The sequence below is a fragment of the Microtus oregoni genome, unplaced genomic scaffold, assembly GCF_018167655.1.
Source record: "Microtus oregoni isolate MIOR12 unplaced genomic scaffold, Mior012 000012F_ref0000307, whole genome shotgun sequence".
NCBI classification, from domain to species: Eukaryota; Metazoa; Chordata; class Mammalia; order Rodentia; family Cricetidae; genus Microtus; species Microtus oregoni.
In genome coordinates, this window is record NW_024543071.1 from 19,166,550 (window position 1) to 19,184,245 (window position 17,696).

Genomic DNA, 17,696 nt, shown 5'->3' on the forward strand with positions numbered 1-17,696 from the left:
ATGGTGGCTCACAAACATCTGTAATGAGGTCTGGTGCCCTCTTCTGGCTGCAGAGATGCATTGCAGCCAACCACTAGAGCTCTTTTACCTCTACCAATGCTCAGACCATGTCCTGTCCTCAGACTGCCTGTCTCCAAACCTGACTGCAATGAGTTCCTGTCTCTTCTCGCCTTACATTCCTCCCTCCACTCAGCCATACCACTCCTGACTCCACCTTTCTAGTGCTGGAATTAAAGGCATGGGACTCCCAAGTACTGGGATTGAGAAAGGTGAGCCAACAACACCTGGCCTCTAGTGACTTAGCCCTATACTTCAAGCTTTATTTGCTAAAACATCGCTACAGCAGTGTGATTTACCTCCAGCTTTATCTGCCTTTGAGACAGGCTCTTATGGGCCTGCCTCCCTAGTGCTGGGATTAACATACCTCCTCCAAAGCCATATGATGTGAGAATCCCTTCAGTATGTTGTGAATGCCATTGGTTAATTAAAAAAGCTGTTTTGGGCCTATCGCAGAGCAGAATAGGGCAAGGCAGGAATCCCTAGCATGCTCAGGCATGTAGCCACTGCAGGAGACAGGCTGAACAGAACCTTACCGGTAGGCCAGAACCACATGGCAACACACAGATTAATAGAAATGAGTTAAAATGGAAAAGCTAGGTAGGAACACACTAGTCATTGGCCAAGCAGTATTGCAATTAATAGTTTCAGTGTGATTATTTTGGGTCTGAGAGGCCAGTAACAGACAAGCAGCCTCCGCCAGTAGCCACATGTAACCCTTTGTAAACAATTCCACCAAGTATGGACTCAGTATTCAAACATGAGCATATGTGGCCATTTTTATTCAAAGCACATTTTTGTTTATGTATGCTTTGTCGAGTTCTTGCCTGCCTTCCATCTTTACATGGGTTTGAAGTATTGAACTCCGGTCATCAAGCTTAAGTGGCAAGTGCTTCTTCACCTGCTGAGCCATCTACTAGCCTGTTTTTTTCTTCTGCGTTTGAATGTTTTGCCTGTGTATATACCATATGGATGCTGGAAACTGAACCCAGATCCTGTGCAGGAGCCAGGAGTGCTCTTAACCACCGAGCCGTCTCTCCAGTCCTTCATTCTTCTTTTTTTTTTTTTAAGATTTATTACGTATACAACATTCTGCCTCCATGTATGCAGTCCTTCATTCTTGAACCTTGCAGTTGACTCTTGTGCTCTATACCATATTGGAGATCCAATGTTACTGGTTTCCTTCCCAATTTAAAAGGTTGGAGTTTGTTACAACTCATAGTACTTTAAGGCTGGATAAACAATATTTTTATGTGTGGGGGTGTTTTCTCTGAGTATGTTTGTGCGCTGTGTCCAAAAGCCAGAAGTGCTGGATCCTCTCTAAGAATAGCCAGTGCTTTTAGCCACTAAGTCAAACCCTCCACCTGTCTTTTTTTTTTTTTTTTGATTTTTTGAGACAGGGTTTCTCCGTAGCTGGAACTAGCTCTTGTAGACCAGGCTGGCCTCGAACTCCCAGAGATCCGCCTGCCTCTGCCTCCCGAGTGCTGGGATTAAAGGCGTGCGCCACCACCGCCTGGCTCCCTCCATCTGTCTTAACGCAACTGCATGCTGAGGCTTCCCCAGGTGATAGGTTTGACACATCAGACAGTAAACTATTGCACATCACTCCTTTATTATACTGATCTGGAAAAGAAGATTTAGTATGCCCAAAACAATTTCTGGACCCACATGGTAGGGTCAAGCAGCTGGAACATGATTCAGACAGCGAAAGACAAAACCCTGGACATGATCAAGGGGCACTTCACCTCTACAAGACAAGGCAGAGGGGTCCTAACACACAGTAAGAGACACTCCTGTCCCTTGAGGACAAGGAGTTTATCCCACTTGATATGAGGAATGGCTTATTTTCTGGTGACCACATAGACTATTTCAATCACCACTAGAAACCTCAGAGGGGTTTTTGTGTACTGATAAATATATATGTACTTCTGTTTTTGTAAAAGTAAATGTAACACATAGACAGGACTGATCCCAACCTTCGGGGGCCAGCAGCTCCTTTAGGGTCAGAGAGGAAGGTAGTTCATCTTTTAAATGCAGGCTACTTTCACCTTCCACTGGAATGACTAAAGCCCCCAGTTACCTAACTGCAGAAGAGTGCAGGACAGGCTTCTCACTGGTCAGGCCACGGCATGGTTCCTCCCTGACCTCCTAAAGCAGACCCTTGTAAACAAAGGACTAAGAAAACTGTAATTACTACCTCTCAATTCTCCTGGGAGGGAGCCGTCCCTGGATGTGGACCAAGTACCTGCACCCTAGAGGTGTTACTCTGACTAGATTCTATGAAGGGAGTGGGTGCAGGGGATAAAATACTAAAACAAAATGGGAGCCACTGGTCCCCATCTGCAGCTACAACTTAAACTTAAGATCCTAAACATGGAGTCAGTGACGGGTGCTGGGAAGGGCGCAGGAGGCAGACAGGCAGGAAGGAGGGTCTCGGGGCAGAAGTCTGTCTGTGCGTCTTCACTTCTTGGCCTTGCCCTGCGCGGCCACAGCTTCCATGGCTTTCCGCACGGTCTCTTCATCTCCCAGGAACTGCATGGGTTTAACGGGCTTCAAGTTCTTGTCCAATTCATAGACAATGGGAATGCCAGTTGGCAGGTTCAGCTCCATGATGGCCTCTTCTGAGAGACCTGAAAGAGCCACCATCCATGTTCAGCCACAAACAAGAGTCCACACACAAACCCCTTCAGTCTACTCTTCATCTGCCAGTGGAAAAGCACTTACATGGGAAAAAACATCTTTTCTGATCTAGTGTATTAGTGGACCTGTTTCCCCAAAGTATGAGTAGCCCCCAGTTAAAACTTCTCAAGCCTCTAAAGATTTTGAAAAAGAATGAGGAGCCAGGTGGTGGTGGTACACACCTTTAACCCCAGCACTCAAGAGGCAGAGGCAGGAGGATCTCTGTGACTTCAAGGCCATCCTGGTCTACAGAGCAAGGCTCCAAAGCTACAAAAAAAAAAACCTGTTTCAAAAACAAGCAAAATAATAATGAGAAGGCACACCAAGGTTCTATGGCAGGCCAACAACAAACTGCAGAAAGGCACACTACAGGTATCTCTACCAAGGTAGGATACAGAAACCAACACAGACAGGGCGGGACTGTGTGCTTCTCAGTCCACCCACCTGCCAAAAATCAGTCTGGGCAGCTAGGTCCCCAGAGAGGAACTGAGATTTATACTGAGTCAGGTTGTGGCTGCGGTTTGAACTGGCACTCCTAGAGCAGGGGGGCATCTCCAGCCTTCAGTGCAGACTTAGCACAAGGTAGTTCTGAATTGAGTCCCTCCCTGTGACTGTCCTGCTTCAGCTTCCCTGGTACTGGGATTGGACTGCCACATGCAGCTGGCAGACCATATTTTGAGAAAGATTTTCCTTATGTACATCTGTACTGTCTGTCAGAGCTTTCCCAGAGTCTCCTTGCTACAAAGTCAGTCTGACTGACTGGTGACCGATGAGCTTAGGAACTAAGGTGGGCCACCTTCTATTGTCCTATAAGAAAATGCACATACCCTCCAGATGCTTGACGATCCCCCGAAGGCTGTTGCCATGGGCTGCAATCAGGACTCTCTTCCCCTCTTTGATCTGGGGGACAATCTCTTCATTCCAGAAGGGCAGTGCTCTGGCAATAGTGTCCTTCAGGCTCTCACAGGACGGTAGCTGGTCCTCAGTAAGGTCTGCGTACCTGCGATCCTAAGCCACAAAGACTTATTTCCAGGCTACCCGTTATCCCAAGTAGCATCTACACAGAGCTTTCATGTGTATCCATTCTACCTCTCAGCTCTTGAGGGAGTAAGTACTAGTGAAGATTTCAAAGATCCAGAATACAGCTAAGGCCGGGCCGTGGTGGCGCACGCCTTTAATTCCAGCACTTGGGAGGCAGAGGCAGGAGGATCTCTGTGACTTCGAGGCCAGCCTGGTCTACAAAGGGAGTTCCAGGACAGTCTCCAAAGCTACAGAGAAACCCTGTCTCGAAAAACCAAAAAAAAAAAAAGAATACAGCTAAGAACTTGAGAAAGAGGATCCAGTCACCATCCTGCATCCACATTTCTAATCCAAAACACGTGTAACTTAGAAGGGGAGGTTTAACAAAATAATTATGCTTCCTAATTCACTTTAGTTAGCAGTTTAGCTTTGCATATAAAGATGTAAAAAAGAGGACTAGAGAGATGGCTCAATGGTTAAGAGCATTGCCTGCCCTTCCAAAGGTCCTGAGTTCAATTCCCAACAACCACCTGTAATAAGGTCTGTTGCCCTCTTCTGGCCTTCAGGCATACATGTAGACAGAATATTGTATACATAGTAAATAAATATTTTTAAAAAAAGATGTGGGGGCTGGAGAGATGGCTCAGTGGTTAAGAGCATTGCCTGCTCTTCCAAAGGTCCTGAGTTCAATTCCCAGCAACCACATGGTGGCTCACAACTATCTGTAATGATGTCTGGTGCCCTCTTCTGGCCTGCAGACATACACACAGACAGAATAGTGTATACATAATAAATAAATGTTTAAAAAAATATGTGAAAGAGGCACTCCTCTCAGATACGTTATCATCACCTTCCAACTATATCTGGTACCAAGTGAGGGTCATTACTTAGCAAAGGGACAGGATGGTAATTATCTTATCATAAATTATAAGATTAATGATATTAGGTAGACCCACAAAAGAGGTCCTTGGCCTGGAAAGATGGCTCAGCTCAGGGCACTTGTTGCTCTTCTGGGACTTGGTTTGGTTCTCAGCACTCATATGGGGCTCACAGCCATCTCTAACACCAGTTGGAAGAACCGATGTCTTCTTCTGACAAGGCACCCAACACATATGAAGTGCACATAAAAACACACAGGCAAAACACCCAACCACATAAATTTGGAAAATAAAAATGAGTGAAGTCCACGCTCTAACCCCTCCTGATGCTGACTGAGTGATCGCAGCTGGATTTGACCATACCTTACTGATGTTGCTGTAGAAGGGATGGTCAGGCTCCATTGGCGGTGGTGGGACATCGTAAGATCGCCTCCAGATCTTTACCTGTGCCTCACCATGCTTAGCAGCAGTTTCTGCTTTATTGAGACCAGTCAGCCCCCCATAGTGTCGCTCATTGAGGCGCCAGGTCCTGACCACTGGCAGCCACATCTGGTCAATAGCATCCAGGACTGTCCAGAGGGTCCGGATTGCTCTCTTCTGCACAGAGGTGAAGCAGATGTCGAATTCATAGCCAGCATCTAGAAATTAAGAAAGGCCAGATGAGCAATGTACGGTGATGCGCACCTTTAACCCCAGTTCTAGGGAAGCCGGACAGGTGGGTCTCTAGTAATTCCTAACTACATAGTTATCCAACTAGCCTGAGGATGGTGCAGCTCATTCTAATACCTAAATGTTAACACATAAACATGTTTTGAATGTTTCAATTGAGAGAAAAAAGGATCATAGGCTTGGTCATCCAAGTTCAATCCCCAGAACCCCATAGGGTTAGAAGGGTGTTGGCCACAAGGTGCCCTGACCTCCATACATTGCACCCTTGGCATGTGCATGGACCAGCACACACAAAATATATGAAAGGGCTTACAAAAAATTTTAAGGGGGGTCAGTCGCTGGTGGCACACGCCTTTAATCCAAACACTCAGGAGGCAGAGGGAGGTGGATGTCTGACAGCCAGGGCAACAAACAGAAGCCCTGTCTCAAAAAAAAAGAAAGAAAGAAAGAAAGAAAAAAATAGAAATAAGCATAAATATTGAACTCTTCCTAATTCCTAGCTAACCTTTTTAGAGGGCTCATCATTGGTCCTACACCAAATTATGATTTCGTCTGCATTGGAATCCTACAAGGTTATAATCCTCTCAACCCATTTTTACCAGATTAGGAAAATTTTTTAAAAGATAGGAGTTGGGCACGGTGGCACTTGGAGCCAGGGTGATCTGGAATTCAAGGCTACCTCGGCTTGTCTTTAAAATTGTTAATTAAGAAGCTTTCCCTTGGACTGGAGAGATGGCTCAACCGTTAAGAGCATTGCCTGCTCTTCCAAAGGTCCTGAGTTCAATTCCCAGCAACCACATGGTGGCTCACAACCATCTGTAATGAGGTATACATAACTAATAAATAAATTAAAAAAAAAAAAAGAAGCTTTCCCTTTCCTTATGCCAAGACACACTCCTGCTTTCTCTAGCACACAAGGTTGTCTTCAAAACCAACCACCAACTTTCCTGGGCATTGCTTCACATTGAGATTAGCAACAGTAACAAACGTGAGGTAAACTTTCCTGCTAGGCAGTCAACTGACAATGAGGCCACTGAGACCAACTAGTGGGGGGGAAGGGAAGATTAATCACCAGGAAAACCACCGTCCCCCAAGAGAAAGGCAGACCTCACCCCTTAGCCTCTGGACAAGGCACTGCAAACTACCATGACATGTCTCACCACCTCCTTAACTAGAAGAGGAAGGTCTCCCCAACAAAAGGCTGAGTCACTGAGATACCCACAGAACAAGCCTCAGCTCCCATGAGAAGCTAAGGGCTGTTTCACTACAATTATTTCCTAGAGGGAGGAGGGCCTCACTTTGGATACAAATAGCCCCTAAGGCAGTGGTACCCCTAGGACTCTGACAAGGCTGGCACAGGATAGGCAGCAGACACACACCTCCTTTAGCCTACCATTTAAACCAAAGAATAGTCAGGGGTACAATGGTCATAATGTGGTCACTGTTCTTCCCAAGGATCCCTTCCTTCCTCAGCTACAGCTGCAAGGAAAGTCTCACTAGCTTCCTTCTGGAATCAGATTCAAGACTGTATCAATCGATCGCTGGGGAAACTGTATACATCTTAAGTCTTTTTTGCTACTGCATACAGTCGTCTTCATTCTGGTTTTGCTTTCATTCTTTAATCACGTGGGATACCTTCGAGAGACACTAAAATTTTACATTGGCTTCTCCCCACCCCCCACAGGGTTTCTCTGTGTAGCCTCGGTTGTCCTCAAAGTCACAAAGATCCGCCTTCCTTAAAAGTGTGCGCCACCACCATCGGCTTTTTGCTTTGCGCAGGCCTTGCTGTGGTCGAAACTGACCCCTGCTCTAGATCCTCCCTTCTCAGCTCCCTCGGTGCTGGAAAAATTACCGGACTGTAGCACCGTGTGCAGTCTCATCCGATCTCCTACAAGTTAATGCTACCAACATTTAAGACCGAGACGGGGTCTATTATTTTCCTGTGAGTACAAGGTCAAGGGCTACTCATCTTACCCAGGGAACGGACAGTTAACTGTCCCGAGCTAGGCATCAGCCAACTACCACAGACCTATGCGGTACTTCGTGCCACAGAGCTAAGGAAAATGGCTTCCTTTCCCAGCACTTCTCTTCCCTAGCCTCTCCTACATAATGAGCGTGTCCAGCAGGCCATCCATCCCAAAGCAGTCTCACTTCCTTGCATCGGGACTTCGTGTCCAAAGCCATCCTTCTTTTGCAAACAACCAGAACCCAAATACCGAGATCCGTTCAGCTAAGCATCTAAAAGGGCTGCTGCTACGTCCAAGTTGGAAAGATGCAGGGCAGGATCTGCCCAACCACCAATGGCAGCTCCTCTTCGCTCCAGGGATTCTCCTGGTAGCAGGCAACAGGATTTGCTTCCTTATTAGCATTCCGAAAATCACAGAGGACAGTAGGTGGTGCGGGGCGCCAAGCCTGGATAGGCAAAGGCAATCTTTATCTCCTGGACGCTGCCACCCTTTGCCCAACCTCCGTCCTTGGCTACTAGCCCGCCAGTTCCTCACTTACTTGTTACTCCACCCAGAAATGGGGCAAGGACACCGGATTAGAGCTAAGTAGTTATGACCTTGGCAGAGGATTTCCAGCCACTTTTCTGAACTATTAACAGGGGGGCAGAGATAAAAAGGAGGGAAATAAAATCTGCCTGCTTTGTAGCCTGTCGGGAACGTCAACTGAAATCGCCCACTCACATCTCTGGATTCGCTTGGGTCACAGTATTTGTGGTACGCTGCTCTCAGAAGCACGTGGGTTTCCAGGTGTCTATGAGGCCATCGGGCATCCCCACCTAACTCCCAGGACGAGTCTGTGGCCTGCTGCTTTGCCTTGATTCACAGGCTCCCCTTAGGTAAATTTGGGTACCGCAACTGATGTCACAAGACATCCTCCGCCAGCCACCCCAGGCCCCCGTGGTACCCTAAAGGGTCCTGGCTGCTACAGGTGAGGCTGCTCAGACTCGAAAGATAATCGCCTAGCGGCATCTGCGCCCTCTTTGTGGCACCCCTCACACTCCAACGGGGTGACCTTGATAAGCGGGCTTCCCACCCTGCGTTCACCTCCTTAGATGCAAACTCAGCTAGGGAGGCCGCCCGAGGTGCACGCCTCGAGGAGGTGCGGGGGCTAGGATGGGCCGGCGCGGGCCCCCGCACGCCACACCGCGTCCGGCTCGTACCTCGCAACGCCTGTCCGCCGCGCTTCGCCTCCTCGTGGCCCGCCGGGCTCAGGTCGGCGTCGTACCAGCCGCTGAAGCGGTTCTCCAGGTTCCAGGCGCTCTCGCCGTGCCGGATGAGGACCAGCTTGTAGGCAGCCATGGCGATAGGCAAGGGGATGCAGCAGAGACTGAGGCTCGCTGAGATTCCGCTCACAGCCCGCCCCACACTCGCGCCTGCGCACTGCACACGTCCGCCCCTCTCCCGCGCACTTTCTTCCCCGAAATCTTTCCACTCGCTCTTCCGACCTCCGCCCGCCAGGTATGCGCATGCGCCCAAAGCAAGTTCTGCGGCCCGCCAGGGGGGGCATGGAGTGCGCCGGGGCGGTAATGCGCATGCGTCATGTATAGCGGTACCCGCGTGCGTCCCTGCGGTCACGGAGCGCACGTATTCCGGGAAGGTGGATCCCGGCGGCCCGCTGACTGCCCAGGGTGCCAACCCAGCCCCAGAGTGCTTCCTGCCGAAGCGTGATGGCTCTTCCCTAGAACAGCTCTTTGCCCCGGCGAGATCACAGTCCCTTCCCTACGCAGATCGACTATTGATTGACTCTTCACCTTTTTAGTTGTACTTCGGACACGTTGCAAACCCCTCTTAACCTCATTTGTAAAAGTGGTACCTGTCTTCCTGAAAGTGCTCTATAAACATAAACATGGGTTGTTGCTATTTCTCTTCAATGGAACTGTTTGTTTTTCGACACAGAGTTTCTCTGTGTAGCCCTAGCTGTCCTGGAACAAACTCTGTAGACCAGGTCAGGTTAGCATAAAACTCAGAGATCCGCCTACCTCAACCTCTCAAGTGTTGGGCACGCCATCGCACTCAGGTCAGAACACTTTTTTAGAAAAGATTGGGTTTATTTTCCTTTTTTTTAAAAAAAAAAAAAAGATTATTTATTTTGTATACAGCATTCCTTCCATGTACATCTGCACACCAGAAGAGGGCACCAGATCTCATTACAGATGGCTGTGAGCCACCATGTGGTTGCTGGGAATTGAACTCAGGACCTTTGGAAGAGCAGGCAGAGCTCTTAACCACTGAGCCATCTCGTCAGCCCTTTCTTTTCTTTTTTTTAATATTTATTTTTATTTCATGTGTATTGGTATTTTGCCTGCAGGTATGTTTGTATGAGGGTGCCAGATTCCCTAGAATGGGAATTACATACAGTTGTGAACCACCCACCACGTGGATGCGGGGGAATTGAACTCAGGTCCTCTGCAAGAGCAGTCAGTGCTCTTAACTGCTGACCCATCTCTCCAGCCCCAAGATAGGGTATCTTTGTGTAGTCCTGGCTGTCCTGGAATGCTGTAGACCAGGGAAGCCTCGAATTTACAGAGATCTACCTGAAGCTCCCTCCCAAGAGCTAAGATTGAAGGTATGTGCCACTCTTCCAAGGACAGTTTTGGCTACAAGAGACTCTACCTTGTCTCTTTCCAAAAAACAAAAAAACAACAACAACAACAAAAAACTGTAGATGGGAAACGAGAACCCAAACGCAAACTGTTTAGGGGTCTCCCCTGCACTCTTAAGTAGCACCAGCACCTCTCCTCTGCCACTGGAGAAGATGGAATTCAGTTTTGGAGCAAATCTTCACACAGGAGTTCATAGAACCCAGTGCTTCCCAGCAAGAACTGCTCTCTAAGGGCTGTGTGGGCACAGCCTCAACAGGGAGCTTAAACGCAAGTCTCTGAGGAAGTAAGTTCTCCCTCTCGTCCTCGTTGCAGTCTGTTGGGAGCCAGACCAGTCCAAGATTCTCTCAGAGGGCCTGATGAAAGAACAAAGCAGCGTTAGTTCTATGGCCTTGTCTGAGAGCGGTCTTGGCAAGGCCCAGTCTGGGCCTGCAGTCTTGGCCTCCACAGTCTTGGTTCCTGGGAACCCTGAAGTACTGTGGTCCCAGGTATTGGTGTTTTGTCTGCATGTATGTCTGTATCAGGATGTCAGACCAGTTGCAGACAGTTGTGAGCTGCCATTGGGTTCTGAGATCCCTGAGACCTCTGAAAGAACAGGCAGTGCTCTTAACCATTGACCCATCTCTCCAGCCCCCAGGTCTCCATTCTTAATGTTGCTTTTCACATTTGACCTTTTGTTCTCTTGCTTTGTCCCTAATCTATGCCTCCTTACTGACTCCTACAAAATTCTCCTCCTGCCTCATAAAATTCAAGATTTCTGTGCTCTTACCTAGTTAGGGTCTTCCATTCTGCAGAAGGTTCCCTTGGAGCCTGAGTTCAAATCATGTCTCTGATTTGGCTTGTCCTGGGTCTTGCAGTGTGCCACTCCTCTTCTTCAGTTTCCCCACCTGGAAACTGGGACAATAATTCACACACACACACACCTGCCTAGAGCACTGTGGGGAGAAACACATGAGAGAGCAATGTGACAGACTCAGTGTCTCTCCAGCAGTAAACATTAGCAACATTGTAACATTGTAATTGGTTAGCAACCTTGTACTCGGGAATATTATTGACAGTGTAGTGTGGCCAAGAAGACAAAAGAAAAATAATGAGAATACCTGGGAGCACCCTGCAAGCCTGCCACCCAGCAGGATGCCTAGTAAGATATGCCTGTCTAGCAGGGTGAAAACTAAGCAAACAACTAGAACTGTTCTCTCTCTCTCTCTCTCTCTCTCTCTCTCTCTCTCTCTCTCTCTCGTGTTTTCTTTTGCTCTTTATTTATTCATTGGTTTGGAGACATGGTCTTGCTGTATAACACGTGCTGGATTCAAACTCCCAATCTCCCTGCCTCAGCCTCCTGAGTGCGGATATAGGAGTACACAAGGACTCATCCAGTACAGGCAGCTAGAATTCTTTGGGGAGTAGGCCAAAGGCCTCTGAGCTACCAACCTTGGGAAAGCTCTCAGAAACCTGCCTATTGGGCCTCTGGAGGGAGCCGCCTTCTCCTGTGATTCTGGTACCTTTAAGCTTTGATTCTCCTGTGATTCTGGTACCTTTAAGCTTTGATTAGAGCATTGCATCACCTGTATCTGGGATTGTCAGAGAGTCTTTTTGCTTTTTGTTTGTTGTTATCATTTTGGGTTTTATGTTTGTATTGTTTGTAAATAGGGTCTCTCTATAGCACTGGCTATCCTAGAACTTGCTATGTAGACTATCCTGGCCTTGAACTCAGAGATCTATCTGCTTCTGCTTCCTGACTGCTAGGACTAAAAGTGTGCCCTACCAAACCCACATGTAGTGGTTTGAATAAAAATGGCCCCGTAGGTTCATATATTTCAATACTTAGTCATTAGGATGCAGGACTACTGTAGAAGGAAACTTCTGTCTGCCCTAGCCCCACAGCTGTTCAGTTCCAAATAAACACACACAGGCTTATATTAATTATGAACTGTTTGGCCTATTGCTCAGTTTTATTACTAACTAGCTCTTACAACTTAAATTAACCCATAATTCTTATCTATGTTTAGCCATGTGTCTTGGTACCTTTTCTCATAAGGCATTCTCATCTTGCTTCCTCTGTGTCTGGCTTGTGACTGTGTCTCTGCCTTTCCTCTTCCCTGAATTCTCCTAGTCTGATTGCTCCACCTATACTTCCTGCCTGGCTACTGGCCAATCTGCATTTTATTAAACCAATATGAGTGACAAATCTATACAGTGTACAAGAGCGTTTCCCACAGCAGACTACACTATTTGAGAAGGATTAGAAGTAGGAGATTGTGACCTTGTTGGAGTAGGTATGGCCTTGTTGGAGGAAGTGTGTCACTGGGGATGGTCTTTGAGGTTTTAAAAGCCCATGCCAGCCAGGCAGTGGTGATGCATGCCTTTAATCCCAGCACTAAAGAGACAGAGCCAGGCGAATCTATGAGTTCAAGGCCAGTCTGGTCTACAGAGCAAGTTCCAGAACAGCCAGGGCTACACAGAGAAACTCTGTCTTGTGAAGAAACAGAAAAAAAAAAAAGCTTTATTTAATAAAAGCTTCCATGGTCATAGTGTCTCTTCACAGTAATAGAACAATGACTAAGACACTACTTAAAAAAATAAAAAAAGCAGGAGATGATCAAGATGCCAGATTCATCAGTAATAAGTCAGAGGTGTCCTGTGGAGAGACATCTGTTTTTAGGTCTTACTGTTTCAGGTGTCAGTCAGGTGCCCAGAGAGATCTGGAGAAGAGGGTGGAGAAAGAGGGCTAGGGGCCTTTCTTGTCATGGTGACCAGGCTTTTAAAGGTTGTGCAGCCAGAATGCAGAGTCCCTAGGCAGAGATGGTAACGCTTTAGCGTGCATTATAGCATCTCAGATCTGAGAAACTTAAACCTATCAAGTCAGAGACGCTGCTGCCGCTGCAGCTTCTCCTCCTTCAACTTCTTTTTGTTCTGGTTGTTTTGTTTGTTTCTTTGTTTGGTTTTTCAAGACAGGGTTTCTCTGTGTAGCCCTGGCTGGCCTGGAACTCACAGAGATCCACCTGCCTCTGCCTCCCAAGTGCTGGGAATAAGGCGTGTGCCACCACCGACAGGACTTTACTTTTATTTTTTCACGTGCATGAACGTTTTGCCTGTGTGTATATGTACACACCATAAGCATGTCTGGTACTCTCTGAGTCCAGAAAAGGGCATTAGATACCTTGGAACTGGAGTTAGAGAGGTTATAAGGTACCATGTGGGTTCTGGGAACTGAACCTGGGTCTTCGGCAAGAGCAGCAAGTGCTCTTAATCACTGGTTCCCAAATTTATTGATTTATATGTATACAGTGTTCTGTCTGCATGTATGCCTGCAGGCCAGAAGAGGGCACCAGACTTCATTACAGATGGTTGTGAGCCTCCACGTGGTTGCTGGGAATTGAACTCAGGACCTCTTTAAAGAACAGCCTGTGCTCTTAATCTCTGAGCCATCTCTCCAGCCCCAGGAAGATTTCTTTTTTTTTTTTTTTTTTTTTTTTTTGGTTTTTCGAAACAGGGTTTCTCTGTGGTTTTGGAGCCTGTCCTGGAACTAGCTCTGTAGACCAGGCTGGTCTCGAACTCACAGAGATCCGCCTGCCTCTGCCTCCCGAGTGCTGGGATTAAAGGCGTGCACCACCACCGCCCGGCTTCCAGGAAGATTTCTTAAAGTCTAGAGAAAAGCAAGAATAAATCCATGTGTTTTCTCTTTGGTGCTTTTTATTTATTTTTTATTTTTTAAAATATTTATTTATGCCGGGCGGTGGTGGCGCACGCCTTTAATCCCAGCACTCGGGAGGCAGAGGCAGGCGGATCTCTGTGAGTTCGAGACCAGCCTGGTCTACAAGAGCTAGGTTCCAGGACAGGCTCCAAAACCACAGAGAAACCCTGTCTCGAAAAAAAATAAAATAAAATAAAAATAAAATATTTATTTATTTATTATGTATACAATATTCTGTTTGCGTGTATGTCTCCAGGCCAGAAGAGGGCACCAGACCTGATTACAGATGGTTGTGAGCCACCATGTGGTTGCTGGGAATTGAACTCAGGACCTTTGGAAGAGCAGGCGATGCTCTGAGCCATCTCTCCAGCCCTCTTTGGTGCTTTTTTTTTTTTAAAAAAAAAATCTTATCTATAATGAACACAAGACACAAAAACATGTCACGGCTGACTCTTCTGCCCTCTAAAGCCTGAGCCAGAAGCGGAGAAATATTGTGTTTGAAGCACAAGGCAGAGAGATGGCCACTGGTCACAACTTGGGTATGATATGACCTTAATCCTTCTGCCCCTTCCTCCAAACATCCATGGGGTCATTTGCACAGATCTGGAAGAGTACTGCCCCCCTTCCACCCTGGAGGCAGCATCAGGTGGGGCCACACTGGTTCCTGTTCTTGTGTGTCTAGAAAGTGTACTCTGCCTCCCTCAATGTGCTAATCCGCAGATGGGCTTAAAATTTTAATAGAAAAGAAAAAATAAATAAAGAAGAAAAGAAAAGGAAAAGAACCAAAAAGAGAGGGGGGAAAGTAAAAATAAAATAAAAATTGAATCTACTGTATACTGTAGGAGAGAAGAAGAGCTATGGAAGATGGAATTTAACTGGAACAAGTGAGTCACTGTGCTGTGCCCTGTCCCAAGGCCCTTTCTTCACGCTTTCTCTGCTTCCTCACTGTAAGGTAAGCTCTTGTTGCCATGGTTTGCTGTGTCAGCTGTGGATTGACGACCTAACCAGACCACTTTCCACCCGGCCCCTAGCCAGGTCAGTCTCAGGCAAACCTGACTAATACGGTTCCCCAGAAGGGGAACGACGGTGAAGGATCATGCTCGTGCCCTTTGCCCTCATCCCAAAGTCTGGACTCCAGTCAGACTTGAAACTCTGAACTCTACGGACCAAAGCTCCTCTTTAGAGCTGTGTTTGATTCCTTCAGCTCAGGGCCACTTCCTGGGACCCTAAGAGCTTTCAAACAATAAGTCTATGGGGCTGGAAAACTCAGACATAGGAGCCTCGGCCCCGGCCCCGTTAGCAGCTGTGGTCCTGCAGTACAGAGGAGCGTCTCAGCCTGCTCCCTCCGTTATTTTCCCACCGAGTACTGCCTTATCAAGTACTGAACATTCGGTGAGGGCCTGATTTAGAAGTGGGGCGAAGCAAGTTATCAGACTCGTGCAAGAAGGAGTGGCTGCCTTTCAGCCCCCAGGATTCCTGTAAAGACACCACATGTCTTTGGCTGCAGAGCCATCTCTCACGTTCATCACCAAATGTTCAGCTTTGCGCTGGCTGGGGCGAAAACGTCTGCCGCAGAGTGGGAGGAAGGGAATGAGCCGGGCTGGTGCTCAACGTCTCTGAGCTCCTAAGAGAAGGAGCCGCGCTTCCTTGTGAGATGAAGCTCACGTTCCGGCCCACGAAACATGGCAAGAGGACCAAAGCCGAGCTGGTACTACAAGAAGTGTGAGAAGAAAAGCTTCCGGAGGACTCTCCTGAACTCAGGCCCCAGCTTTAGCCAGACACGGCAGTGCATGCCTTTAATCCCAGCATTCAAGGAGGCAGAGGCAGGCAGGGCTGTGATGTGTGAGTTCCAGGCCAGGCCAATTTACATAGTGAGTTCCAGACCATCCAAAACTGCATAGAATGACCTTGTCTCAAAAATACCAAATCAAGTTACATTGTCTGTCCAATGTAGACAAATCTGGTTGCTTATGGCTGGGAGGGTTGTAGGAATAAATAAGCACAGGTGTTTTGAGTGGTAAAAATGTCTTCAAATGGAACTGAGGTCATGTGGCGATATCTTGTGGAGATACCAAAACTCTGAAAGTCAAATATGATGGCAGAGGCCTCTAATTCCAGTACTTGTGAACCAGAGGCAAGAGAATATGTTAATCCCACAGATTTGAGGACAAATACCCCCCCCCAAGCAAATCATGGTCAGATTAATGAAAACAAGTCATTTTTGATTTGTGTGTGTGTATGTGCATATGTGTATGTGCATGGGTTGTTTATTTCTAAGATGGGGCTCAAGAGATCATCATTGCACATGGGGAAGATAAGGGTTTTTAGAGCTCAGGAATGGGGAGTTTCTAAATGGGGGGTCGGGCAGGCAAACAGTCAGGGTTACAGAAGCACGGCATAAGTATAACAAGTTGGTCAGGGGCCTGGATTTCTCACTTGGAGAAGTGAGTTTGCAAGCTTGGACCCATCAAAGAGCTCCTGGGTGGCAGCCCTCCAGAATCCTCTCCCAACCCCTTCCTGAAGCTTGCTGGGGAATTGGAGAGTTTGGCTGCCTGTTCCTGCTGTGAAAAAACATCCCCCTTTCCTCAGAGACGGTATGAAGGACCCCTGCTGCCACCTCGTGGCCTGATTTTTCTTCAATGAACCTCCACCCTATCACTTCCATACTGCTGTCTGCCCATGGCAAATAACTCTTCTTTGCATGTTTGTGTTTCATTTTGCTTGTTTGTTTTATTTTTGAGGCAGTATCTCTCTAGTCCTAGCTTCCTCGAGCTCTCTATGTAGACCAGGCTAGCCTCGAACTCACAGAGATCCACCTGTCCCTGCCTCCCAAGAGCTGGGATTAAAGGTGTTCATCACCAAACCTGGCATTAATAGCTCATCTACTAAATGCCTTAGCCCCAAACAATTCATCTCGGTGTCTTCCTTGAAACCCACATCGAGACCTTTCAACTGGGAGATCTGACCAGGAATGTTTATCTCTGACTTCACACCCCACATCTACAAGATGAGAGACGAGGAGTTGGCCTCCTAGGTCCCATTTCTGATTGGATAGGTCGCTCCCCTGATCTCTCTGTTGGGAAACTCCCTAGGTCCAGGATGTAAGATGGACATTCAGGATGGACCTCCTAGTTATAGCCTGGGCTCAACTTAGACAGCCCAGAAAAGCCCCAGCAAAAGATCCTATGTTAAAATAAGGCAACTCCTGGAAGGGGGAGTGTTAGGAAATAGAAGTCAATTGAACAGGGGGAGAAAGGACTCTTGGCACTGGAGAGATGGATCAGTGTTAAAGAGCTTGTACCGCTCTTGAAAAGGTTGGCACCCATCACACATGTTGGACAACTCAGAACTACCTGCAACAGTTCCATGGTATCTGCACGCGTGTGCACTTAGCCACGGGTAAATGCAAGCGTATGCTAAATTGAAACTGAAACAAGTCTTTAGAAAAGTGCTTATCAGGCCTGCTGTGGTGGCGCACGCCTTTCATCCCAGCCCTCAGGAGGCAGGAGAAGATGGATCTCTTGGCCTTTGAGGCCTGCTAGCCCCGCCTGTCTTTGCTCCTGCCTTGCTATTGGCTGTTTAGCTCATTATTAGGACCATCAGGCAATTTAGACAGGCAAAGAATCACAGCTTCACAGGGTACGAATGTAGAATATCCAGAGTCACACCCCTTACACTAATAGTCCTCAACCGCGTACACCTTTCCATCCCAGCACTAGGGGGACAGAGGCAGGTGGATCTCTGAATCCGAGGAGTGAGTTCCAGGACAATCAGGGCTACACTGAGAAACCCAGTCTCTAAACATAACAACCAAAAGAAAAAGAAGGAGAAAAAAAAAAAGGTTTTATCACTGGGAAAGACTGTTATGTTGCCATGACAAAAAATTACCTTTACAAGTTTTAAACTACATAATCAAAGACAACTCATCTCTGAGTAGTTGGACGAGGGCAGTTTGTGTCTGTGGCTTCTCTATTAGCAACGGCTAACTAACAACAGTTGACTAGCCAGAGGCATCACTCTTCCCCAGGTGGCCATGGACCAGCCTCACACTTCCTCATCTGCTGAACCTCTCAGTTCCTTGCTGCTCTCCAGG

General features: G+C 47.4%; 1 protein-coding gene across 1 annotated transcript; it reads right to left on the bottom strand.

Annotated features, from left to right (window-relative positions):
- Positions 1-1,650: 1,650 nt before the first annotated feature.
- Positions 1,651-8,735, bottom strand: Pgam1 (phosphoglycerate mutase 1). The gene is made up of 4 exons (XM_041661996.1): positions 8,470-8,735; positions 4,998-5,272; positions 3,564-3,744; positions 1,651-2,687 (listed from the first exon to the last, which is right to left on the bottom strand). Exons 1-4 carry the CDS (start codon positions 8,606-8,608, stop codon positions 2,518-2,520), a joined length of 765 nt encoding a protein of 254 aa, XP_041517930.1. The 5' UTR covers positions 8,609-8,735; the 3' UTR covers positions 1,651-2,517.
- Between the last annotated feature and the right edge of the window lie 8,961 nt (positions 8,736-17,696).

Coding starts and splice junctions, on each gene's coding strand:
- Pgam1 (XM_041661996.1), bottom strand. CDS start 8,608: ATGGCTGCCTACAAGCTGGTCCTCATCCGGCACGGCGAGAGCGCCTGG. Junction 5,273..8,469: donor CGGCGGACAGGCGTTGCGAG/GTACGAGCCGGA, acceptor CTTAATTTCTAG/ATGCTGGCTATGAATTCGAC. Junction 2,688..3,563: donor GATCGTCAAGCATCTGGAGG/GTATGTGCATTT, acceptor TGGCTCTTTCAG/GTCTCTCAGAAGAGGCCATC.